The sequence below is a fragment of the Xenopus tropicalis genome, chromosome 4 (genome assembly GCF_000004195.4).
Source record: "Xenopus tropicalis strain Nigerian chromosome 4, UCB_Xtro_10.0, whole genome shotgun sequence".
NCBI lineage: Eukaryota > Metazoa > Chordata > Amphibia > Anura > Pipidae > Xenopus > Xenopus tropicalis.
Genome location: NC_030680.2, coordinates 60,015,770 through 60,041,645, shown reverse-complemented (window position 1 = coordinate 60,041,645; position 25,876 = coordinate 60,015,770). Strand labels below are relative to the sequence as shown.

General features: G+C 41.1%; 1 protein-coding gene across 2 annotated transcripts; it reads left to right on the top strand.

The window, feature by feature from the left end:
- Positions 1-279: 279 nt before the first annotated feature.
- Positions 280-25,618, top strand: pkd1l3 (polycystin 1 like 3, transient receptor potential channel interacting). Of its 2 annotated transcripts, XM_018093515.2 has the most exons (20): positions 280-528; positions 2,025-2,126; positions 3,095-3,270; positions 6,163-6,309; positions 6,835-7,019; positions 7,498-7,694; positions 11,051-11,234; positions 11,313-11,505; positions 11,651-11,876; positions 12,449-12,548; positions 14,168-14,311; positions 16,127-16,312; positions 17,180-17,444; positions 18,149-18,282; positions 18,441-18,568; positions 20,961-21,121; positions 21,656-21,866; positions 23,104-23,205; positions 24,237-24,368; positions 25,140-25,618. In XM_018093515.2, exons 1-20 carry the CDS (start codon positions 376-378, stop codon positions 25,254-25,256), a joined length of 3,243 nt encoding a protein of 1,080 aa, XP_017949004.2. In that variant the 5' UTR covers positions 280-375; the 3' UTR covers positions 25,257-25,618. The 2 variants fall into 2 exon arrangements, with proteins under 2 accessions (XP_017949004.2, XP_017949005.2); XM_018093516.2 differs by lacking the exon at positions 2,025-2,126 and having other exon boundaries at positions 281-528.
- Positions 25,619-25,876: the final 258 nt, after the last annotated feature.

Here is a 25,876-nt window from a genome sequence, read left to right as displayed (position 1 = left end):
ACTGGCACCTACTATGTTGCTGTTACTGTATCCAATCAAAGCATATGGACTGTAATGGAAACTATCTCGTTAAACATAGCAACAATTTCTACACAGTGTGTTTACTGGGATTATCATCTTGAAAACTGGACTAATTATGGCTGTCAAGTAAGAAGGGCAATAATAAAAATGGGATGTAATGGGTATTCATATGGCTGCATTTTTACTTTATAAATACTTCAAAACAGGTACAGGGTGCTTCCAAGTAGCATATTAAACTATTCAGTTCCTAACACTTTTTTTTTACTATATTTGTAGGTTGGGGCTCAAAGTTCATTGGCAAAGACATACTGTCTGTGCAATCACTTAACATTTTTTGGCAGTACTTTTTTTGTTATGCCACATGTTGTGGATTTACGTGACTCTGCAAAGCTCCTAGCCAATGCAGCTCAGAACCCTGTGGGATTGGCACTCATTGGTACATTGCTGGGACTCTTCCTAATCCTGTTAATATGGGCATGGAGAAAAGATAAAGAAGATGTGAAGAAGGTAAGGGCATAGATAGATACAGAGAGGAGCATTGCTATGAAAAAGGGTACCAAACTCACGAGGCAAGGTTTGTCCCTGAGGAAGGCAACAAGAAGGGGCTTGAAACATTGGTGTAAGGGTCTGCTGGGGTTTGAACCCAGGACCTCCTGGCTGTTGGCTGCTCTCCCTAACCATTGAGCCAGGAGAGCAGCCGTAAAAGTGGTGATTTCCTTAGGTTGCTTTTCACCTGTGTCCTGGGCTTAGTGACATCACCCCAGCCAGGGCCGGAACTAGGGGTAGGCAGAAGAGGCAGCTGCCTAGGGCGCAACGATTGAGGGGCGCGAGGCAGGAGCCTCTCCTGCCTACCCCTAGTGCTACTTTGCCATTGCCTCCGCCGCTTGTCATTAGCGGAGGAGGCAATGACCGATCTAATCTCCCCGCCCCGCCTCCTGTGCTTTGGCGCGCATGCACCGTTCGGGGGGGGGCGGGGAGGTGGGCGGAGTTGGTCGACCGGGTTGCCTAGGGCGCCCGGGCGGCTTGGCCCGCCCCTGACCCCAGCAGCCTTATTGGCTAGGTGGAGTCAGCCAATGAGGGCTGACTCTGCCCTATATAAGCCCAGCCCTCCTCACACTCGGGGCCTGAACATTTGGTTTAAATTAAGCACTGTGGCCTGCCCCTAGCTTTTGTTTCCCGTTCTTGCTTCTTGTCTTGTTTCTTCTCTTCTCTGCTCCTTAGCCTTGTTTCCTTGCTTCCTTGCCCCTTTGTCTTGTTCCTGTTTTTGCTCCTTGCTCTCTCCTCAGTCCTCACTCTTGATCTTGCCTTGCTTTGCCTTGCCTGCTCTGTTCTGTCCTGTCTGGTCCTGCCTGATCTTGCCTTTGTCTGCTCTGTCTCATCCTGTCCTGTCTGGTCTACGCACGCTCCGTCCTGTCTGGTCCCGCCTGGTCTACGACCGCTCCGTCCTGTCCTGTCTGGTCCTGTCTGGTCTATGCCCGCTCCGTCCTGTCCTGTCTGGTCCCGCCTGGTCTACGACCGCTCCGTCCTGTCTGGTCCCGCCTGGTCTACGACCGCTCCGTCCTGTCCTGTCTGGTCCTGTCTGGTCTATGCCCGCTCCGTCCTGTCCTGTCTGGTCCCGCCTGGTCTACGACTGCTCCGTCCTGTCCTGTCTGGTCCTGTCTGGTCTATGCCCACTCCGTCCTGTCCTGTCTGGTCTACGCCCGCTCCGTCCTGTTCACGCCTCCTCCATCCTGTAACAGCCCCTGCCAGAAGGACTCACCTTCTCTTCTCCCACTTATAACAGTATGACTCTTGACAGTTGGATATTTTTCATTAAACCTTTTTCTTCTTGCACTAAGTTTCTGTGAGTGCAGTATCCTTGTATTTTATCCTTATGTTTACCTGCATCCTGTTAGCTATTTTTACAGTCCAGGGTAGTCAAAAAAATATTGTTAATTCCCACTGTGTTGGTTTCAAACTAAAATTTTAGTGTGAATAAAATGTATTCTTTTCTAATATTTTAGGTAAGAGTAGCAGCCCTTCCAGATAATAGTTCGGAATACCACTACAGATATGCCATTAAAGTCTGTACTGGATATCGTATGGGAGCTGGTACAACTTCTCAGGTACTCTTGTAGCCTGATGAATGTGTAACAATATAGGTATTGTATATATGTTGTGTCTCCAGCTCTTCTAGTGAGCCTTATTTTGCATATATATTTTTGGTCCAGTTGAAAGCTCAGCTTGTGACTCCTAAACCATAGATTAAAAATCCAGTGGTATTAGTGTTTACCCTAAATCATTTCTATTTAATGGCACAGTGCCAAGCATTCAGTGGTCCTTTATATGACTAAAGGGTGGGTTTAACCTTGCCAGAACATAAATGATATCTCCCCATAGGCCCAGGTGTTATGTCCAGTGACTCCTTCCCTACTGGAACCCCAAATATTTGTTGTCCCTAGGATGAAGAGCTACAGGTCTTATAAAGTAGGGCTGCTCAAACCCATGATTCAATTTAGGATTCATCAAAAGCCAAGTGTTTGTTGCAGGATTTCACTGGTATTCAAACTGACTATGTCACTATAAAGATCTTGGCAAATTAATGTGCTAAATTTGTATTTATGGATAATAAAATGTTTCATTTTGCTCAAATTTGAATTTGCAAATAAGGGTTCCGAATCAGATTTGGTTTTATTCTTCTCTATTTTAGGGCAGAAGTAGAAGATAATGGGTGGGTAGCATGGATGTTCCTGTGTTGTGGAGTTAAGTAAAAAGAGAAGAGACTGATATCCAGAAAGCTCAGAATTATGGAAAGCCCTCTCCTATAGAATTCTTTTAAGCAAACCCTATTGGATTTAATGTTTAAATGTTTTTTTTTAGTAAATTTGATGCATGATGATCCAGATTTCAGAAAAGAACCCTCAATCCGAAAAACCCTAGGTCCCAATCTTTATGGATAATAGATCCCAAACTTATATAAATGAGAAGGTATGAGAGAAAGGAATAAGGAAAGGCTGCTCTATAGAAATTAGAAACAGTGGCCCGTGAACATAAAAAGAATCATATTATTCTGAACCATACTGTATCTTAACAGGTTCTATTAACACTTTATGGCTCAGAAGGACAAAGTGACCCACACCTTTTGATAGACACTGAAAAGCAAGTACAACATTTGGGAGCAGTGGATGTCTACCTCTTAAAAACACGCTATCTTGGAGAGCTTCACAGCCTCAGATTATGGCACAGTAATTCAGGAAGTAGGCCTAGTTGGTAAGTGCCTTTGGTGTATAAAAGACATATTTATTTAAATGTGCCCTGGTGCTTCTATATGTTGAGAAGTAAATGATTCCTATAAACATTGCATGAATATCAAGTCTCCTGTATGAAATCCAACTATATATATATACTTGATGTAGGGAGAGACAAGGTCTTACACATAAAGGTGCGTCAGAATTATAAACTGAGACCTCATGTAGTGTAATTTACCTAAAGTACATGGTAAACAAACATTGGGCCGCAAATTTCCACAGTAACAATCGAACCATGTTAAGCTTGCCAGCCACATCCAGGCACCTAATCTATACCTTCCTTTTCTGTCTTACGGCCAGTCTAAACCTGATTTCACTGTTCCTCACTAAACAGATTTTCTGAATACTCAGAAATGTACGATTTCGATTAAATATGTGCCTGACATCGGCTACTTGAAGTCTTTTTTCGGTAACAACAATCTAGCCCTAGTGATATGAGGGCCGGCCCAACACCCGCGGGTTGCCACACATTTTCATGTCACAAGCTGGTTCTGCTCTACCCACCCCGCTTGCTCTTCCCACCCTTAACTTTACACTGCTTCCCGCCTCTCCAATTTATAGGCGCATTCCACTCTGTTCTGCCACGCCCCTCTTGTGACGTTATCAGTGGCCGGGTCAGTCGTGGGGCTATAAATAGAGGGGACTAGCCGGGTAGGGTTTGGGCTACATAGCTACTAGCAGAGGATATAGAAAGCATAAACAAACTTTATGTAGGGACCCATAGGGTTAAGCTCCCTATGGCTTTATACTCTACCTCTTCACACCTTTACTGTTATTGGGCAAAGCCCTCTGTACTCAGGTTACAGTTAAGAAACTATTTCCTATTGGTTTAGTCAGATTGTTCACATGCCCTGCAGGCTGATATAGTGTCTAGCAGGATGGTGTGACTTCCTCTTTAGCTGCAGTCTGCCTTCCAAGCAACACCCCATTAAGTCTGGGAGCAGACATTAGGCCCCAGAAGCCATTTGTACCCCAGAGGTTATCATCCCTCTGGACAAAGTCAGGACAGGGCCCCGTGAATGAGGAATTAGCTAGCATAGCAGATTTTTCATAGCACTCTCTAGGAAAGGGAGGTAGACTTATTTAGCAAGAGCAGCTCAGCTCCACCAGGATAATAGTTCTGAAAGTACTCTTTCCATCCGGCAATGTTGCATCAGCGTAGGGCCATGGAGTAGAGATAGGAGACAGGCCAGAATAAACCCTGATCCCTACTCACACGGAGGACTCTCACGCTAGGGGTTATCAACCTGAGAAACTAGGTATCTATTCAGACTATTCCCAAGGGTTGCCAAGCTGACAGGTGCATTTACCCTGCCCAGACTCCCAACAGAGGTGGGATAAACCGGTGTGCATCCTCTCTTGTTCTTCAGAGTACTGCTATCTATTAACATCTATATCTGCATGCAAATGTGAGTATCTGATGACCCTGCATCCATATTTGTCTTGGACAATAAACGTGTTCATATTTCAATAGCAAGAACCTTTCTGGCATCCATTCTTACCATCTGCACTACACAGCTATGGTGAGTTGTAGTTCAACTACACCCTCAGCTCTGTTCAGGTCTCTTACACCTAAGCGAAGGCCCATCCTAAGAGAGAGAGTCGCATGTAACACATGCTCTCACATCACTACTAGCCTGGTTTAACCATTTCCTAGCCAAACAAGTGTTACACTTTTTTTTATTTGTTATTTAGACACCATTATCTGCATAAACCTTTGCATTTCTAAATAAAGTCTGTAGAAACATACATTATGTGTAGGGGATCAGAAAACCCTGTCCCCTGTTTCTCAGTCTGTGATCTCATCCAGCCTAGCTACAGACTGGGGAGGGACCTGATTGGCTGGATGCCCCAGTGCACGTCTGGGAGAGGTGTGCCTAAGGTTTGAATCCAAAAATCTAGGGGCGGGCCCAGCAGTTTATAAAGGGAGCCCCTGCTGTTATTTGCCAGTGTTGAAAGAAAGAGCCAGAGTTAGCAGCCAGTACAAACTGTTGTGAGTTCAGACTGCAAAGAGAGAAGCCTGCAGGGCTGCTGGTGATTATAAAGTCCTCTGTGAATCTCTGTGTGTGTCCCCTGGAGTGAACAGGTATTGCTCGGTTGCCTGCAACATGTGAGCAGCCACCTTTTCAAAGGGGAAGGTACTCTGGGGCAGGTAGCGCTAGCTGAGGGGACTTAAGAGCTCTTGGGGAAGGGACTGAACTGACAAAAGGGGTTGTGATCTATCCGGATCCAAGTTGGGACTGGGCACCTATAGAGACTGTGCCAGCAGTGGATAGGCTGCACCGGGTTCCTCAGAGCAGGATTATCAGTTATCCCCAAATCTGTGTTATATTCAATTTCAACAGTTCAACAGTAGATATGTTTTCAATAAACTTGGTTACTTAGGCATCACTAACCTTTACTTTCAACTGTACCTCATTGCAGCACCAAAGACATTACATATTTACAAGAAATTAGAGGTTTAAATGTAAAATATAAGCATATTAAAAGATAATGACCACATGTAAATACACAAGTCACTGTCTGTATATTCCTTATAATAAACAAAAGGGCCATGAATAGATTGTAAATGATATATTTATAAATGATGCTTAATGATGTCATTTCTGTCACACTGAAATGCATGCATCATAATAAATACTGTACCCCCTGTTCTAAAATATAAGGTTATTAGAAGTCACCTTGGAGTTCCACTATCTGTATAAAAGTGCTCAGTGTTTGGCCTAGTGCCATTATATGGTCATGTAACACTTTGGTGACTTCTAATATTATTATATTTTGTTATATTCACTATATAAGGCACACGTGTCTGTTTATAATACTATAGTTCTTATTCAAAATTCTTCTCTTACAGGTATGTGCATCGGGTTAATGTCACTGATTTACTGGCCCAGAGAACATGGTATTTCTGCTGTGACTCATGGCTGGCTTCTAACTTTGCCGATTGCCAACTGGATCGCATCTTCCCTGCAGTTTCCAGAGGCAACCTAATGTCTCTAAGGTGTGGAATCATACCGCATTTTGCCCCTTGCTGCTTGTTTCTTTATTAATTTCTCTTTGCAAAATAGAGCAAATGGCCTCATAACCTAAAAATCTGAGAATGTACGTCTTGCTCAGGAGTATGAGAATATTATTTGTATAATATATTACAGGCAAGCTTCACTTAATCCATGATGCAATTTGAGTTTCTGCCCCCATAATCCTACGTAGTTTGGTTGTGAGCCAACTTCCATCACAGATCATTTAGGTTAGGCCTGAATATTAGGATGGCTAAAGTGCCAAAAATTGTAGAGCAAACATCCCCATAACTGTAGTCATGGACACAGTTATGACTGCTATGATTTACCTAAACTAAAGCCTTTAGAGAAGTGCATATACTGTGCATTGTTTATAGGAGCAGCCAGGTCATAGCCAACCAGAGGTTAAGTGTTGATCTAAAATATTAGGTGTGACCCTTTTTGTAATGAAGGAAGGTACACCTGTGAAGTACCACTGCATTACTATTAATCACTTACTCTTTTCCCAGGTATTTGCTCTTTTCAGGTGCAGTTGACAAGCTTCTTAAGGACCACTTGTGGCTTTCTGTTTGGACTCGCAGTCCTTGGAGTCCTTTCACTCGGGTTCAAAGACTTTGTTGCTGTATGAGCCTCCTTTTGCTTAGTCTCCTTATCAACATCATGTTCTGGAAAGGAGATGACTCTACCCAGACAGGTATTCCTAATACAGCATATAAATATACAAATATTGAATCCTACATGCCCCAATTACATATATTTTAATTGATTCAAGATTCAAGTTTTCATTTAAGTGATTTAGGGTGTAATTTTGCACCTAGCAAGGCTATCATAACCTACAAACACTAGAATATACAGTATGTTTCCTTCAAGAAAATAAGAATGATACTTATATAATTAGACATGATTCACTTAATTTGTAATAATGTTGACATCTGCATCATTTGTGACGTGTGCAACCATTTTTACGCATTTTGCGAATTTTTCACCGTTTCGTGAATTTTTCTAAAGTTTCGACAATTCAGTGAAGCAAAATGGGACAGATTTACTCACCACTAAAGACCATGACTATTATCAGTGTTCTAAGACTGTGTTATGCTACCTACAGGGCTATATGGGGCAAATACTGTATATTCTGGGTAATTTGTATAAATGTCATTCTTCTCTATCTTCAGGAAAGTTTCCCATTAATGAGATAAAGATCAGTTTCCAGTCTTCTTTAATTTTGGCAGTAGTGAATATCATAATTGTGCAGATGTTTCTGCTCATCCAAAAGCCACTGACACAGGTGAAGCTTCCCTCGAATAAACTCCGTGTTGCTCTTTCACCGCATCCTCCAGCCAAAGTTGATGCAACAAAACAGTTCCTCATGGTAAGACTGTTGTGGCCCAAGCACAATTAATACCTTTTTATCAACAGATATGTTTTTTATACTCTAAAGCAGTGCTGTCCAACTGGCGGCCCCCTCTGTGTGGACCCCCACTTGTCTGGCTGCTTTGATGGCCTACTCTTGTGTAAGCTTTAAATGGTATCAGTACTGTGATTAACTGCCCCCCTGCATGGTTCTCACCTCAGATTTAGGCTGTAATCAGGCTGTATTGTTTAAATATGTAATCCCCTGTGTTGTTCACACCTTTTAATCCCTGCATTGTTCAACCCCTGCAGTGTTCACACCTCAGGCTCAGGCTGTAATCACCCACATTGTTCCCCTGTTCACACCTCAGTCATACTGTAAATAGAGCAGTAGAAACCCACAAATAATCCCTGCACACTACAAAAAGAACATATACTGAGGTGGTACTGCAATTAAAACGTTTTTTAATATATAGTTATTGTGCAGACTGTAGGAGCAGTGCCAGCATTGTGTCACTGTATGCTGCCTGGGAAAGAAGGGTAGGGCAAGCAGAGTATGGTACACACAGGCAGGGTAGAGCAAGCAGAGTATGGTACACACAGGCAGGGTAGAGCAAGCAGAGTATGGCACACACAGGCAGGGTAGAGCAAGCAGAGTATGGCACACACAGGCAGGGTAGAGCAAGCAGAGTATGGCACACACAGGCAGGGTAGGGCAAGCAGAGTATGGTACACACAGGCAGGGTAGAGCAAGCAGAGTATGGCACACACAGGCAGGGTAGAGCAAGCAGAGTATGGCACACACAGGCAGGGTAGAGCAAGCAGAGTATGGCACACACAGGCAGGTTAGGGCAAGCAGAGTATGGTACACACAGGCAGGGTAGAGCAAGCAGAGTATGGCACACACAGGCAGGGTAGGGCAAGTAAGAGTATGGTACACACAGGCAGGGTAGAGCAAGCAGAGTATGGTACACACAGGCAGGGTAGAGCAAGCAGAGTATGGTACACACAGGCAGGGTAGAGCAAGCAGAGTATGGCACACACAGGCAGGGTAGAGCAAGCAGAGTATGGCACACACAGGCAGGGTAGAGCAAGCAGAGTATGGCACACACAGGCAGGGTAGGGCAAGCAGAGTATGGTACACACAGGCAGGGTAGAGCAAGCAGAGTATGGCACACACAGGCAGGGTAGAGCAAGCAGAGTATGGTACACACAGGCAGGGTAGAGCAAGCAGAGTATGGCACACACAGGCAGGGTAGGGCAAGCAGAGTATGGCACACACAGGCAGGGTAGAGCAAGCAGAGTATGGCACACACAGGCAGGGTAGAGCAAGCAGAGTATGGCACACACAGGCAGGGTAGAGCAAGCAGAGTATGGCACACACAGACAGGTTAGGGCAAGCAGAGTATGGTACACACAGGCAGGGTAGAGCAAGCAGAGTATGGCACACACAGGCAGGGTAGGGCAAGCAGAGTATGGCACACACAGGCAGGGTAGGGCAAGCAGAGTATGGTACACACAGGCAGGGTAGAGCAAGCAGAGTATGGCACACACAGGCAGGGTAGAGCAAGCAGAGTATGGCACACACAGGCAGGGTAGAGCAAGCAGAGTATGGCACACACAGGCAGGGTAGAGCAAGCAGAGTATGGCACACACAGGCAGGTTAGGGCAAGCAGAGTATGGTACACACAGGCAGGGTAGAGCAAGCAGAGTATGGCACACACAGGCAGGGTAGGGCAAGCAGAGTATGGCACACACAGGCAGGGTAGGGCAAGCAGAGTATGGTACACACAGGCAGGGTAGAGCAAGCAGAGTATGGCACACACAGGCAGGGTAGAGCAAGCAGAGTATGGCACACACAGGCAGGGTAGAGCAAGCAGAGTATGGCACACACAGGCAGGGTAGAGCAAGCAGAGTATGGCACACACAGGCAGGGTAGGGCAAGCAGAGTATGGCACACACAGGCAGGGTAGGGCAAGCAGAGTATGGTACACACAGGCAGGGTAGAGCAAGCAGAATATGGCACACACAGGCAGGGTAGAGCAAGCAGAGTATGGCACACACAGGCAGGGTAGAGCAAGCAGAGTATGGCACACACAGGCAGGGTAGGGCAAGCAGAGTATGGCACACACAGGCAGGGTAGAGCAAGCAGAGTATGGCACACACAGGCAGGGTAGAGCAAGCAGAGTATGGCACACACAGGCAGGGTAGAGCAAGCAGAGTATGGCACACACAGGCAGGTTAGGGCAAGCAGAGTATGGTACACACAGGCAGGGTAGAGCAAGCAGAGTATGGCACACACAGGCAGGGTAGGGCAAGCAGAGTATGGCACACACAGGCAGGGTAGGGCAAGCAGAGTATGGTACACACAGGCAGGGTAGAGCAAGCAGAGTATGGCACACACAGGCAAGGTAGAGCAAGCAGAGTATGGCACACACAGGCAGGGTAGGGCAAGCAGAGTATGGTACACACAGGCAGGGTAGAGCAAGCAGAGTATGGCACACACAGGCAGGGTAGAGCAAGCAGAGTATGGCACACACAGGCAGGGTGGGGCAAGCAGAGTATGGCACACACAGGCAGGGTAGGGCAAGCAGAGTATGGCACACACAGGCAGGGTAGGGCAAGCAGAGTATGGTACACACAGGCAGGGTAGAGCAAGCAGAGTATGGCACACACAGGCAGGGTAGAGCAAGCAGAGTATGGCACACACAGGCAGGGTGGGGCAAGCAGAGTATGGCACACACAGGCAGGGTAGGGCAAGCAGAGTATGGCACACACAGGCAGGGTAGGGCAAGCAGAGTATGGTACACACAGGCAGGGTAGAGCAAGCAGAGTATGGCACACACAGGCAGGGTAGAGCAAGCAGAGTATGGCACACACAGGCAGGGTGGGGCAAGCAGAGTATGGCACACACAGGCAGGGTAGAGCAAGCAGAGTATGGCACACACAGGCAGGGTAGGGCAAGCAGAGTATGGCACACACAGGCCAAGTATGGCACAAACCAGCCAAGAATGGAACACAGTCAATGTATGGCACACGCAGGCAGGGTAGGGAAGGCAGAGTATGTCAGGTTTTTGCTGTACTACAACCATTAATATGGGTATGGTTATGTGATAACACGGGTGTGGTTTCAAGTGGTGTGGTTTCAAAAAGGGGAGTGGTCAAAACTGGTTTCCATTATCGGCCCTCCATCACGTAGGTCGGAAAAATTCCGGCCCTTGGTACCACCGAAGTTGGACAGCACTGCTCTAAAGGAAAATTACATCTTGATTTGTAGGAAAAAACCTTACAACTAAATATGCAACTACCATATGAAAATATTATTCATGGTCTATTTTATGATTTCTTTCTTAGTTCTATTGTCTATTTTGTCAGGACTTTGGCAAACTTGTTGACTTTCTACATAAATACATAATTCAAATACTGGGTGAGACTCCGAAATGTCCTGTGACATCAAGTAGTGAACCAATCCTTCAGCACGTAGAGTCCCTATCGTACCTGGTACAGTCTTATATTTGTGTCCAAGGACCAAACCAGGAAAATTCCACACAAAGGAATGGTGAGCAAACATTTCTAGAACACTTTGTAATTTTCAAAATTTGTTTATTAATTTGTTTATTAATTTGATCATTTTTAGTGATGACAGCTCACCAGTGTCATTTCCTCCACTATCTGCACCAAACATTGACTAAGCTTCAGATTCAAGTCTCCTCTTTGGATTTGACTTTCATCAATACACCAATCCATTACATACATGCTACCAATGTTTTTTATGAATTGAGGGATCAACTCCAAAGCCAGCACTTCTCCAGCTCACCCCTTCCAAGCAGGTATCTCATGGCAAAGAATATGTATTTTTCATCCTTTCCTTTGTTTTTTCCTCTTCTATAATAAAGAACATTCTTTCTTGTAATAGTTTTTCTATGTTTCACTGAATTATTGCTTATGAAAATTACAACAAACTTTTATATCCAGTGTGACCAACAGTTTTCCAGTCCCAGTGGCAAAGAATACCCTGTCGAGTCGCTTACCCAAGTTCCTCCCATATGTTTGTTGGTTTGTACTTCTTGCAATCAGCTCCTTCTCTGCATATTATATGACCCTTGTGAGCCTGGATATGACACGACAAAAGGCCACCAGCTGGCTGATTTCCATGCTCCTGTCACTTTTTCATAGCCTCTTTCTACTTCCACCAGTTAAGGTACAGTATCTCATGGTAAATGGCACTAATTCAATTTATCCTTGAAAGTTCAATCTATTTTCTTGTAAAGCAATTATGGATATAAAAGGTCATAAACACTTCCTAAAACTTTCCCATTTGTGCCCATAATCTCACCAAAGTAATCTTCACAAACATAATACAGATGCAAGAGGATTTTCCAATAAAAAAGATCCCTACCAGAGCTATATCAGGCATCTCACTGCCATTTAACATACTTAGATTTTAGTGCAATTTTGACTTTTTCATATTATACTCAAGAATATACTGAATCAAGAATTAAATAGATATATGGGGTCATTTGCAAACTTTTACCACAGTCGTTGCTCAAGTTGCACCATTCATTAAAGGTACTTGCGTCAAAGAAGCTTCTTGCACTTATTAGCTTGTTCTTTCATTAGAAAAATATTGCATTCTTGATGCAGGGAACCCTGGAGTGGTAGTTACTTCAGGGTTTCCAAAGTAAGTCGCCTGTGTCCTATTTTTCAAATATTTAAATATGCACTTACTCACTCATACATACCCATTGACTGTTTTCCTTCTTTATAAAACAGGCATTTATCCAGACAGTGTTTATGTTTCGTGTGCTAAGAAGAAGCACAATGGATGATGCTGCAGAGGAACAACAATTACATGGGATTCTGTCTTTGTTTGGTCAGTATGCTGACCCTTACATATACTTATTATATTTTTATGATATCATTCAGAATAGCATATTAGTATGATATATTGCCACGCTTACTCCCCATTCCACTTCCTGCTGTTGACTACTGCATTGTAAATATTCCAAGCTGGACCACTTAGAGTAGGCACACGCTTATTTAAGAGCCTGGGCGCAAATCAGAATTATAATACAAAATTTGAAAAAAGGCTGATGCACATCAGGAACTTTAAAAATGCTTATTTATAGGATCAACAGTTTGATCCTCACCAGGGACCTTTATCAAGAATAGTATAAAATACGAAAGTGCTTTTAACCATAATGTTTCCAAAAAAACGACACACAATAGTGAGTCTGCTTTACCAAAACGGAGCAGGTCTGCCCTAGTCTGGATGACTCCTTTGACAAATTAGGTAACATCAAATCCCATAAAGTAACACAAGCAAGTGGTGGGCTGGAATAGAACTCTTGTTACATTGTATTGTGTTCTTACTTAATGTATGGTCTGGCCACATACTACCTACATGCAGGGCAAAATGAATTAACAATTAGATAGGATTTTGATTATTGGATGGAAAGAAGCCCAAAAAAATAATTCAAGAACTATAAAAATGATGACCAACTGAAAAGTTGCTAAGAATAAGACATTATAGGGTTGATTCACTAAAGTGCGATAACGCTTATCGCATGCTTTTTTGCGTTAAAATTGACGTGAAAAAACGCGCAATTCGCTAAATAGCGCGTTAAATAGCGCACAACCTAATGCGTTAATTTTACCGCATTGTGTTAATTCTCGCGCAGAAATAATACTAACGCATGATTCACAAACACTTAGACGCGTTAAATATTGCATTAGTCTGTGCGAAAATTAACACCTACTTGGGGCAGGAGGTAATTATAGAAAAGTACAGTTAATGAGCTTTTGGCAATATAATAAGGACTTTGCAGTGTTATTTATTCAAGTATGTGTTGGCCCTAGAGTGATGTATGCTCCAGTTTGCAGGGAAATGGTCATTTTCAAAAAAAGTAGTTTTACGAACGTAATGGTGTGTATGGGTAATATGGCGTGAGGACGATAAGTAGCGCATGTGCGTTAATTAGCGTGCGTGACAAGTAGTGCACTGCGTCAATTAGCGCGCGTTGCGTCAAATACTGCACAAAAATAGTCTTCACGACTTAAATAACACAAACAGCATTGCGTCTAAATTAACGCAAATATCCTTTTAGTGAATCGTGTGATAAGACGCGAAAAATAAGACGCAATAAAATTTTTAACACATGCTATAAATAGCGCTCGTTTTAACGCACCTTAGTGAATCAGCCTTTATGTAACAAATTAAAAGTTAACACAAGTCTTATCATTTGCTAGACATTTTTTGTACTGTACTGTATTTGGCTTTAGTATGCTCTTCTAGTGTCCCGAATGACAATTCTCTTACATATGTGGATAAGGGTTTAGCTGGGAATTACCCTATTGGCTAAAAAATACAAACCTCTATGTCATACCAGGCAATACCCCAACCTTCTTTTTTGAGCCACCAAATTTATAATACCATGTTAGCTGCAGCTTTCCTTATATCATCTTCTAATTCATAGTCTCTTTTTCTTTAAGCAAATTGCCCAGACTGGGAACTCTCGGGCTGCAGGGACCCACAGGATCCTATTTACTGCTCACCTGTTAATAAGGCTATAACAAGTCTGAAGAGGCAGAAGCTGATAGAGAAGAGACTTTACAGGCTAGTCCTGGAGATTGCTGGTACACAAGTTTGTGGATATTATCTGTTTCATGCTCATTCTATGCATTAAATTAGAAATAAAATACATGACAGTTGGTTGTACTAGCATTTCCTATTCTGTAATAACTTTGTTAGTTATTCTAAAATTTTTTAAATTTAAACATAAAAGAAAGTATCGTCATACCTGGGTAAAAGCATGGTTTTGATGATATTTGTTGACCATCAAACCCAGTATTATTCTTAATATAGCACTGGCATATTCTGCAGCACTTTACATAGATTATACATAATTTGGGTCAGGGGCGTAACTACAGATGCAGCAGAAGGGGGCCAGGAGTGTAGAGGACACTGTAAGGCCCTAATTAATAAGCAATTTTAATATATTTTGGTACAAAAAGTCAACTAAACAATGTTTTGGGGCCATACATTTAATTTGCTGTAGGGCCAGGAACATCAAGTTACGCCACTGGTTTGGGTCCAGCCCAGTGAGGCTTACTCTCACACTATGGTCATTTTTATCATGAGCCAGTTAACCTTCCTGTAGGTTTTTGGAGTGTGGGAGATAATAGATGTACCACGAGAAAACCTACACAGACATGGGGAGAACATACAAACTCCTGGCAGTGCCCTGCAAACAGGAGGCAATGCTAGCTACTGTTCATGTTGTAGACATATACAGATATGTTTGGAATGACAAAGCCTGCCTTGGAGGATCTCCACTGATATCATAAAAAAAAGTTTATCCAGATTAATAAGCATTGGCTTGTTAATCACATGGATATAGCTTTAATCTTTTTTTTTTTTTACTAAATCTTGCCCACCTCTAGCAGTTATGGATTTGGCAAAACTTGCGCCCTGAGCATTCCATAAGACTTTTTCTAATTCAAGTACTACCCACCCTACAAAATGTGACCACTAAGTACTATTAAAGCTTGCTAGAGGATTTGAACTATAAAACACACCAAGAAACCAATCCCTTACAGCAGAAAAAAGCACAGCAAGTAACAATTCATTTTGGATCTTCTCCACCACTTACATATAAAGTACTGGCTGCCCCAACAAGCCCCAGGCTGCTGCTTTATAAGCACATTATCTGCAGTTTTGTTAAAACTGCTACTTAAAATGCTTGGCAATTCTGAAATTTTAAATTATGCTACTAAAAATCAGTTTTCTAAGTCTGTTAGTACTGTGTACTGTAACAATATCATAGAGGTTATATTTAGAAATATATTTATAGAGGTTATATTTAGAAATTTGAGGTCTAATATGTGGCCCCTGACTGATGTATGTATATATTTATGCTAAAAGGTGGACAAGCATTAAATAAAAATATTATGTGACAAAGAAGCAAATTTTTCTTCCTTCCTACTTGTTTAATTGCCTTGTTCTCCTTTATCTTATTTTCTGCCCCCTCTGATTTTCCCCCCTACAGTTTCTACATCTTTATGCTCTTTCTTCTTAGATTTATACTAAGATTTATACTGACTAGCTGCCCATAGATGTAGATAAAATATCAATAAAAAAACATTCTGCATTTTGACCAGGATTTAGGGCTGGCAGAAGCATTAACAGGGAAATCAACGCCATTTGTGAATACAGAAATCATTTTTTTTCTCATTGTACTTTCTAACTACTAGCAATTTGAGAATGGCTTGAATTTAAAATGGACTTTTTGGTCTCGAGTAGCAGTGGCATACTGACACCTCCAAGCTGCTCTACTAAAATCACAGAACTAAAAATGTGCACAGTCCTGCTGATTGTATAATATATCTTGGTAGGTTCTTCTGCTATAGTATGCCATCCTAAGCAGCTTCTTTGTCCATTTGCTTTTCCAGTTCATGTAGTTTTTCTCATTATGACGATGATCATGGCTTATGCAGACAAAAGCCCTAATGAATACAACTTAAACATCGCTGTTTCGAACAGCTTCTCAAGCACCTTTAGCCAGATAGGAAACATTGAAGACTTTTACAGCTGGACAAGTAGCACTCTCCTGCCAAATCTCTATAGCCAATACACAGGTTGGTATCTACACACAAGAGTATCATCAGAGATAGGGAAAATTCCACTAAAGCAAATGGTAGCACACTAGGTTGTAAAACATCATTTAACATTTTTTAAGGCATCATCAGACTAGGGGACAATGGTCTTGTTGCCCTCCAGCAGTGCCCAATGGTCTTAGTTTATCTCTGTTTGTCAGAAAGACTTTCATTGTTTGTTTGTAATCATTGTGTATGAGGCTCAAGGAATTCTTTCATGTCTCAACACATTTTACAAGAGTCTAAATCAAACATGTGATAGTTGATCAGTAAATGCTGTTCTTTCATCTTGCCAACTTATTAATAGCTTATGATCTCACAGTCAATGCAAGTTACAGGGTTTCAGACATTATGCAGAACAAACCAGACTAGATATAATGTGTCAGAAGTAGGGATAATATCTAATGTCAGTATATGTATTCTTGTATTTAGTACAGGTAAGGGATCCCTTATCTGGGTACCTGTTATCCAGAGGGCTCCAAATTACAGGAAGTATATCTCCCATAGACTCCATTTTAATAAAAAATAATTCAAAAATATTTAAAAATGATTTCCTTTTTCTCTGTGTAATAAAACAGTGCGTTTTACTTGATAGTAACTAAACTGCATGAATCCTTATTAGAAGCAAACCAATCATATTGGGTTTATTCAATGTTTAAAAGATTTTTTTGTAGACTTAAGGTATGGAGATCCAAAATACAGAAATATCCCTTGTTCAGAAAACCCCAGGTCCTAAAAATTTTGGATAACAAGTCCCATACATGTAGCATAATTTTTAGGTGAGATATAGAAGTAAAAAACAAAAATCTCTTTTCAGACTTTTTAAAATGATATTTTTCATTATTTAAGGATTCATCACTGATGGGAATTGCTTTCTTCTGGGCAGTCCCAGGATCCGTCAGTTGCGGAGAGCCCAGAGCCAATACAGCATAGGGGATACAGGCCATTATAAAGCAGAATGGCTTCCACTTGGTAGAAATGACACCCCTGATAAGGAGTGGAAATACTATACAGAGAAGGAGTTGGTAGGATACCCTATCTGGGGACAACTTGGATGGTATTCAGGAGGAGGATTTGTGGCAGAATTAGGAAATAACATAATCAATGCATCTAGGTAAGGGCAAATCATTAAACATGATTTAAATGGAAAAACACATAATTTTATTATACTACCTGCTTTTATGTTTTGTGATTGAGCAGCAAATCCCCTTGCCCTCCCTAAAAGTATTTCAGCTCAAGCACTGTTTAAACCAAAACTCGCTAAATAAAAAAAGAACATCAATATATACAATATTTATGTAGAGAATTCCAAAATTTTATGCAAGCTTCTCACAGTTAATAATTCCCTAGCTCATCCTGGCTGCCCCTTTCATCCTACATTGATGAAAACAGGATGCCACAATCCTTGTGCCAGTTTCTAAAGCTGTTTTTTTTTTTCTAATGTGCTGAGCGGTGGGAGCAGTATCTTTAGAGAAGGGCCCATATTTAGAGCACTGCTTCCGTCTAATGCCTTTAGCATGCACCCCAATGCTTTTTAGCCAAAGTAGTGGGCATAAAGGTAAGTGTGGCTATACACATAGATGTTTTATAATGTTTAGTTCAGTATATATAGCTATGCATCATTAACATTATTACTGCTGTCTTGGAGATATGACCATTTGTAGGGCAGACTAGCCATTAGTCCCAGACAAAAACTGAGCATAAAATGAAAATTCTTAATAGAATTTTTAGATTGATTAAGTCATTTTGAGACCTTTATGGTATTTTTAGACCTTTAGGAAAATGATATGACACTGAAAACTTTTCTTTCCTCACCAGTATACTAATGTGGCTACAAACCAACCAATGGCTGGACACCTACACCAAGGCTGTTTTCGTGGAGTTTAATGTGTATAATGCCAATGTCAATCTCTTCTGTTTGGCCACCTTCATCATGGAGACCAGTGCAATTGGTTAGAAACTTTTTATTAGCCACCACCCTACTTGGCCTACTTTGCTTCCACTTAACAACTGGCCTTCTATTGTAATCCTCTAAAAACAACCATTACTGTTGAGTTCTCTTTTCTTGCATTTTTTAAATTGTGTAATGTGATTCTTACATTCCCTGTAGGAAATTTCTTGACATCAGTCGATCTCCAGATTAGAAAGCTTTCTTGGTCAACTACTGATATATTTTCATCGCAGTTTATTAGCTACATTATATTCCTTATCATTGTCTTGTACAACATTATACAGCAGGTAAGAAAAATGCATCCTCCACCTCTTTTTACTTAGTATAAAGTCTTATACAAAATTTGGCTACCTCAATGGTAATTAAAACAAATTAATAAATCATTAATAATCGTAATCCAAATCTGGGGGGGGGCAGTCACTTCATTAATATTCCAACAGCAAAATTGTATGGCAAAATATCTGATTATAGGAATGCTTAATGTGCAGAAGGCATCAAATCATGTACTATTATTATCTGTTATATACATAGTGCTGACATTTATGCATTGCTTCACTGAGATTATCCATCATTCACATTAGTCCCTGCCCCAATGTATTTTACAATTAAAAAAGACAAGAAAGATGACAAAAAAAAACAGGAAGAAGGAGGAGGAGGAGAGGGCAAAACGTTATAGGAAAATACCCAAAACGTTTGGCAACTGGCTGAGAGCTTTCTGCATTTTGGCCAGTGTGACTGGGGAAAAACACCCTGAGAAGTGTTCAGCGCTGTTTTGTTACCTGGAGGGGATATGGGACGCGTTCAGGGTTTTACGGCGGGTTGGCTTGGTGGAGGTACGATGAACAGTTCCGCCAACGCCTCGCCGTCAACCCTGGGATGAGATGGGACCAAGTCGACATGACCTTGTGGATGAGGCTCATGATGGCACAAAAAACATCCCCCTTTCCTAGGCCCGCCGGTGGGGGACAGTCGGCAGCCCCACCGGCGGGGTACAGACTGGGATGCTGCTGGATGTATAATGACGGATCTGTAGGTGGGGCACGGCCTGCAAGTACAAGCACGAATTCTCGGGCTGCGGGGGGTCTCATCCATACAGCAGGTGTTTCAAGAAGGGAAAGGGGGGTACAAAGAGTGCTGACACTGGAAAAGGGGAGGACGCCAGTGAGCTTAGGCGCGATGCTGCCTTGGCTAAAACAATATGGTAGGCGAGGGGATGCAGAGCTCTTAACTAAGGGATTTCAGTTTGCCTTCAAGATACCGTTTAGGTACCGTTTCCTATTACGTTCACTATCATCAGTTTTATCAGGAGCCAATTAAACTGCCTGTATGTTTTCGGAGTGTGGGAAGAAACCAGAGACCACTGAAACTGCTTGCTGATAGTGCCTAAACTGGACCCCAGGGTTGCAAGACAGCAGTACTTCCCACTAAGTGACTGTGCTGCTATGTAGAACATGTTACAAAATGTGTCATAAAAGTAACCCAGTGAGCCCTTGGAGGATCTGCCATCATAAGAAAGTTACTGAATGTTCAGAAAGTAAATATAAAATTAGAAATAATTTACAGTGATTGGCAAGTGTTGATGTGCAAGTAGTTCTTCTGCCTAGGAAATGTTCCTTTAACCCTATACAACTATAAACTATACAACCCCATTATCACTGTGAGCATGATGAACAGTAGGAATCCCACATCCTTCACATAGATGGCTTTCCATTTATTTTATATTTATACAGGAACTCATTTGACAAGTGCATTACAATCCTCTTTGATTTATTAATTGTGGGTATTGTAATAAAAGCAAAGCTAAGTGGTTTAGAGCATTGGGGCAAATGTGTCCAATATTAGCAAATGAGCCAAGGTGAGTCAAGGCTAAATCTGATTATATTTAAATTTTCAGAGGGATATATACAGTATATTTTACTGCCAATATTCCCACAGCACTGCTTCATGGTATACTACTACGCCACTGACAAAAATTAATATGACACAAGTTGCAGTAGGTGTCCCCTGATCGCTAGTAAAATTTGGAGCCTCCAATACAATGTCCTGCAAAAAACTTATATTACCTGAGTTTAAAGGTGACAAAAAGTGAATCACCAACTAGCTTTTTAACAGTTACATACAAAGAGTTGTAATGTATGGGAACAAAAACTGATCCATCGCAAATGTGCAAAAAGCTACAAATAATTCTCTATATTTCTTCATGCATAACCCCGTTTTGGCAATGGTGTGGATATGTTCTTGCATACAGTACAATTTAAAAATGCCACAGATATTGCAACCATGGCCTAGTATAGCTAGTACAGCGGTGGGCAAACTACGGCCCGCGGGCCACATCCGGCCCCTTTGCCTTTTTAATCCGGCCCGCCGACGACGCCAAGTCTCATCACGCGAGACTTGGTGTCATTGGCGCGCCGGAATTAAAGAGAGAAGGGGGCCCGCCCTGGCCTGGTCCGGCCCGGGGGTGAGTAAATGTGGCCCCTGAGCCAAAAAGTTTGCCCACCCCTGAGCTAGTACCTAGAGCCGCATGCATAATTTTAATGGGTACAATTCCATGGGGAAAATAAAAAGGCGACTGCAGTGATTTTTTTGCAGTCAGCTATTCGCCCACCATAAATGAGATGTTTTTTTTTTTTAACATGTATTAATTTATTTTGTAAATGAACAAAATATTTTCTGCAGGGTTTGCTCATAAAAAAACAGAAATGGTCTTATTTAACCAACATAAAGAACCTCCTGGATCTGAGTATAATAATGATAAGTATTTGCAATACTGGCTTGTACATCAAACTAGCCTTGCTGTGCCAAAGAGATATCAATCGTTATCAACAGGACCGCACTCGGTGAGCCACTCTTTATTTTTATGTACCAGACAGCAATCAGAGAATCCAGTAAGAATCCAGTCTAACATGGTACTCTGGCTTAATAATGGTTTTGTTTCATGTTAAAGGAAAACTATACCTCTAGAATGAATACTTAACTAACAGATAGTTGATATTATAATAAGAGGCCTATTAAAGAATCCTACCAAACTAGGAAATATATATTATTCAATTCTGCCCTTTTACACTTTACCCTCGAGCTAAGATGAGAAAGGATTTTACATATGAGCTGTTTTATGCAATATATTTCATAGAGACCTACATTGTCTGGGAGTAAAGGTTTCCTTTAAGTGCAGTTGTATTAAAAATGTCATTAGTGCCTGATTCAGTTGGGGCAAGGGTGTGGCTATTGATACAACTCACCAATGAGACCATGGAATTACCTCCATATTCAGGTAGGTTTCAGGGCTACCTGACGTTCAGCTGTGCACTTGAATGAGCTTAGAAGATATATTCTCAACAATTATTCCACAATTCTCTTTTTTACCCCTGCAGGTTTGTAAGTTTCTATGAGACAGCCATTGGGGAATCAATCCATGGCTACAGCATTGCCTTCCTTGTTTCTCTGATGACAGCAAAACTTTGGAGCCTACTTAGTCTGAACCCAAATTTGCACTTGATTATGGTGACACTGAGAAAAGCTTGGGATGAAATTATTTACTTTCTAATTGCTATAATTATCATAATAGTGGCTTATTCCATCACAGTGAGTAGCAATCCCTTGGGATTTTACATCAGGGAACAACCTAGACTAAATACAGTACAGCAAATGTTCACTGGACCTCATGTAATCTTTCCTGGAAATTACATGATTTTAACAAATGTATTAATCAACATGGGATTGAAACCCTTTGACCATCTTGTCTGTGCAAGATTGAAGGTGCAATGATGAGTATATAAGTAGTGCTGTATAAATAAAAATATTCATACATACATGGGATTGGTGGAACACCCACTGGTGATTTTGCTTTTAATTTAGTGATTTGATTTGAACATTTTTGTTTAGCCTTGCTGAGTCAGTCTCATGGTGCTAGAGAGATTATGCACAAAGAACCTAGGGTAGGAGACCCTAGAAATAAAAGTTGGGGATTAGGGTCCCATTCCTCTGGAAACAAGGTCTAGCCAGATAAGGGATATAGATAATGGATATAATGTAAAATTCTAAGAGAATAAAAGAGAGTAGCAGTGTAGTAAAGAATAGGGCTATAGATCCAATTTTCCCTATACAATTTTAGCGCTGTACAACTTCTGGGGTGCCCAGGGTAGGAATTTCTCTAGCATACATAGTGGAGGGCCGCTAATTGAAGCCAGTGTTGATCACTCCCCTTTTTTAAACTGCACCTGCTTCAAACTACACCCATGTTATCACAAGACTATGCCCACATTAATGGTGGCAGAGCAGCAAAAACCCAAATGTTGGTGCTCGCTGCTGGGGTATTTAAACCATCATTGATATGTGAAACAATTATATTATGTCATATTAAGACACATCCTTAAATCCATATGCCTCCTCCTCCCTGAGCACATAATTACACACCTTAGAGGGGGGCCGCCAGTTGGACAGCACTGCTCTAGAGCATTTACACTATGAAGAAATTATATATGAGGGATATTAGTGTAGAGGAGATGACATAGATAATGAGATGCTAAAGTGGCTGCTCTGTCTTCCTAATGCATTCCTATCATGGTACACATTACTGTTAAGTTATACAGTTATAAATCCACTCATTTAGCTTTCTAAACTTTTCAGTTTCTTTGTGAAATATATGATTCCCCTGACTGCTTGCAGTCCATGCCATTCATAAAATAATCAGATAATTCACCCAAGGAATGAAAGCCAATTGTGGCTATGTATTAAAGTGTGGGTAGTGAAGGGTCAGATCTTTGCTTTGCCACATACCAACTGAATTTTTATTTAACATCACATATCTTCACTTTGCCAGTGTAACGTTCTGTATGGATGGAAAATTTATAGTTACCGAACATTTTTTGATACTGCTGTGACTATCTTCAGCCTTCTTATTGGCATTTTCAATTATGATCAGGTAAGAGACTATTATTACAACACTTACAAACTTTCAGAGATGTCACACTGTGCTTTTTGTCATAGGTCTTAACAAAGAACTTTTTCCCCATAAAAGGATAAAGTTCAGGATTTAGTGAGTCCCTCCAAAACAATATATATTGACAACTTTTGTTGGGGTGTTTAGTTTTGCACTTTTGTGGCATAATAGTCCCTGGTTTTATTTTAGAGTTGATGATCTGTAGATGAGTTTAGGCTGGGGGCACTAAAACAGAACTGGTAATTTATTTTGACAGCTAAGCAAAAGGGCCTACATCATTTTAGATAAGCTCAATCTCTAATGAGAATTTTAAAGATGCTTCACGTACTTAATGGCACTGGGGGTACCAAATGTTAGTCACCCCCCCCAGTGATTGTAATCTTCTATCTGATACTCTGGGCCGGTGCTCCTATTAGCAGAAAACTGTAGAAGCAGGAAGAGGATTGTTCCATGGTGCTCCTCCAGAAATACCCCAGGCCAATGAATACAATCACAGTAGGGTGCCTGACATTTAGCACGCCTCAGTGAATAACAAAAACAATGGCTTCCTATCATTAATGCAGGTCTCTAACATTTTGCTCCTCAGTTATTCCTAACTTGCCATGAGTGCAGTATAGCAGACAGTAGGGCTCATGTACGTCTGCAAGTGAGCAAAGTGCAATTTTCCACAATTCAGCATTGTTTTCCCAGAAATCTGGTGTCGTAGAGGTTGATGCAACTTCCCTGTGCCTACTGCCATTACACTTGCAGGTGTACATGGGCCCAAGTATGTATCTGACTTGGCTCACTTCCATCAGTAGCAAACATTTGGCATGAATTATTTGTTTTTTTGTAAATGAAGTTTGGACGCAAAAGATAATTTAGTATTTCTAGCACTTTGTAGTTATTGTCCTTTATGTAGTTCTAGCCCTTTATGTCAAAGGACCAGTTCTATAACCTGCCTGACTCTTCATAAAACAAATTATTTTAGCAAGTTGCCTGTCTTTAAATATTGTATGCTACGCTTTCTTAAGGTTCTGGATCTCAGCCCAGTCATTGGATCCCTGCTCATCACTACTTATGTCATTTTCCTAGTGTTTGTGCTTGTTAACATCTTCTTGTCTGCCATCTTAGCTGTATTTTCCAAGGAACGACAGTGCCCAACCGTAAGTTTATCTAACTCTCTGTTATATACAAAATTAATTTAAACACAATAATAAGAAGCATAAAAAGAGCACTTATTATTCTATGATTTTATTACTAATGATTTGTATATACAGCCCTGTTTTATTGGGCCCGATTCACTAAAGTCCGAAATAAGGAGTGCTATTTATAGCATGCGTTAAAAATCTTATCACTTCTTATTTTTCGCTCGATTCACTAAAAGGACACTTGTCATAATTAAGAAGCGATGTTCTTGGCGTTATTTATCTTGCGACGACATATTTTCAAGCAACGTGCTGCGTAATATGTTGTGCGCTGCGTAATATATTGCTTGAAAATATGTCGTCGCAAGATAAATAACGCCAAGAACATCGCTTCTTAATTATGACAAGTGTCCTTTTAGTGAATCGAGCGAAAAATAAGAAGTGATAAGATTTTTAACGCATGCTATAAATAGCACTCCTTATTTCGGACTTTAGTGAATCGGGCCCATGGTGTTTTATTTTTCCAGACCCTTTTTTTATTTTTTGGCCCTCTTTTTGACTATTAGAGTCATGTTGCATTTTAACTGTCTTTAGACAATTTCCATGTAGAATGTCCAGTGAATAAATTCCACACTACTTTTGAACCAAATGCATTTCTTCATAATCTGGTATGATAACTGCAATGAAGTGTGCAACTTGCTGTGCAAATGCATGCATTGCTCAACAGGTACATTTGTTGTTTTAATGCCTTGATACACAGTCTTATTGCTGTGTTCTCTTTCCTTCTAGCCACATAAGGACAAGGATGTTGTGGACTTGCTGATGTTAAAGCTGTCTGGATTGTTTGTCATCCATAAAAACACAAAACGGTCTGACGATGCAACAAGTGAGGAGAAGCCAATGTAAAGTGGGAATAAATGTCCTTTTCTATGTTTATATGCACCCAGGCTGCACATGAGGCGCTTATTGAACACATCATCATGATTTCAAGTCCTTATTTTAGAGAAATATGTGTTTTAACAAAGTTACCAATTTGTGCAGAAACCTATATATTAAATCTGGAAGGGTGTTTGAGCACTACCTCTGTGGGTAAAATACCAGTGACAACAAAATAAATATTCAAAAAATACTCACTATAATTTGATACTATTTTAAAAAATAAATAAATATATATAATTATGAAGAAATGCAATCTATATGTCAAAATGCATATTACCATAGATGTGACCAATAGTGACAGCACACTCCACGGTGTAAAAATAATTATTAATAAAAGTGGCATACTTTGCTGAATAAAAAATATTTGTGTTCCTCTTTAGCTTTTCATAGTTTCAGTTTGGAACCCTACAGATATAGTATTGCAAATCTTAATTTGTTTAATATTAAGCACAAGGACAAAAAAAAAAGACTCACAAAAGTTTAAAATATATAGAAATATGATTCGAAGTTGGGCTGCTTGTACATGGTCAGAAATGCTGGCTGTCCTTTTGCCACTAAGCTGTTGACTCCACTCTTGCTTTTAGAAA

Bases quoted from the DNA above. Each gene is read 5' to 3' on its own strand.
- pkd1l3 (XM_018093515.2), top strand. From the start codon at position 376: ATGCCACATGTTGTGGATTTACGTGACTCTGCAAAGCTCCTAGCCAAT. The intron at 2,127-3,094 runs GTACTCTTGTAG...GTATCTTAACAG, and splicing joins GAGCTGGTACAACTTCTCAG to GTTCTATTAACACTTTATGG. The intron at 11,506-11,650 runs GTATCTCATGGC...TTTTATATCCAG, and splicing joins AGCTCACCCCTTCCAAGCAG to TGTGACCAACAGTTTTCCAG.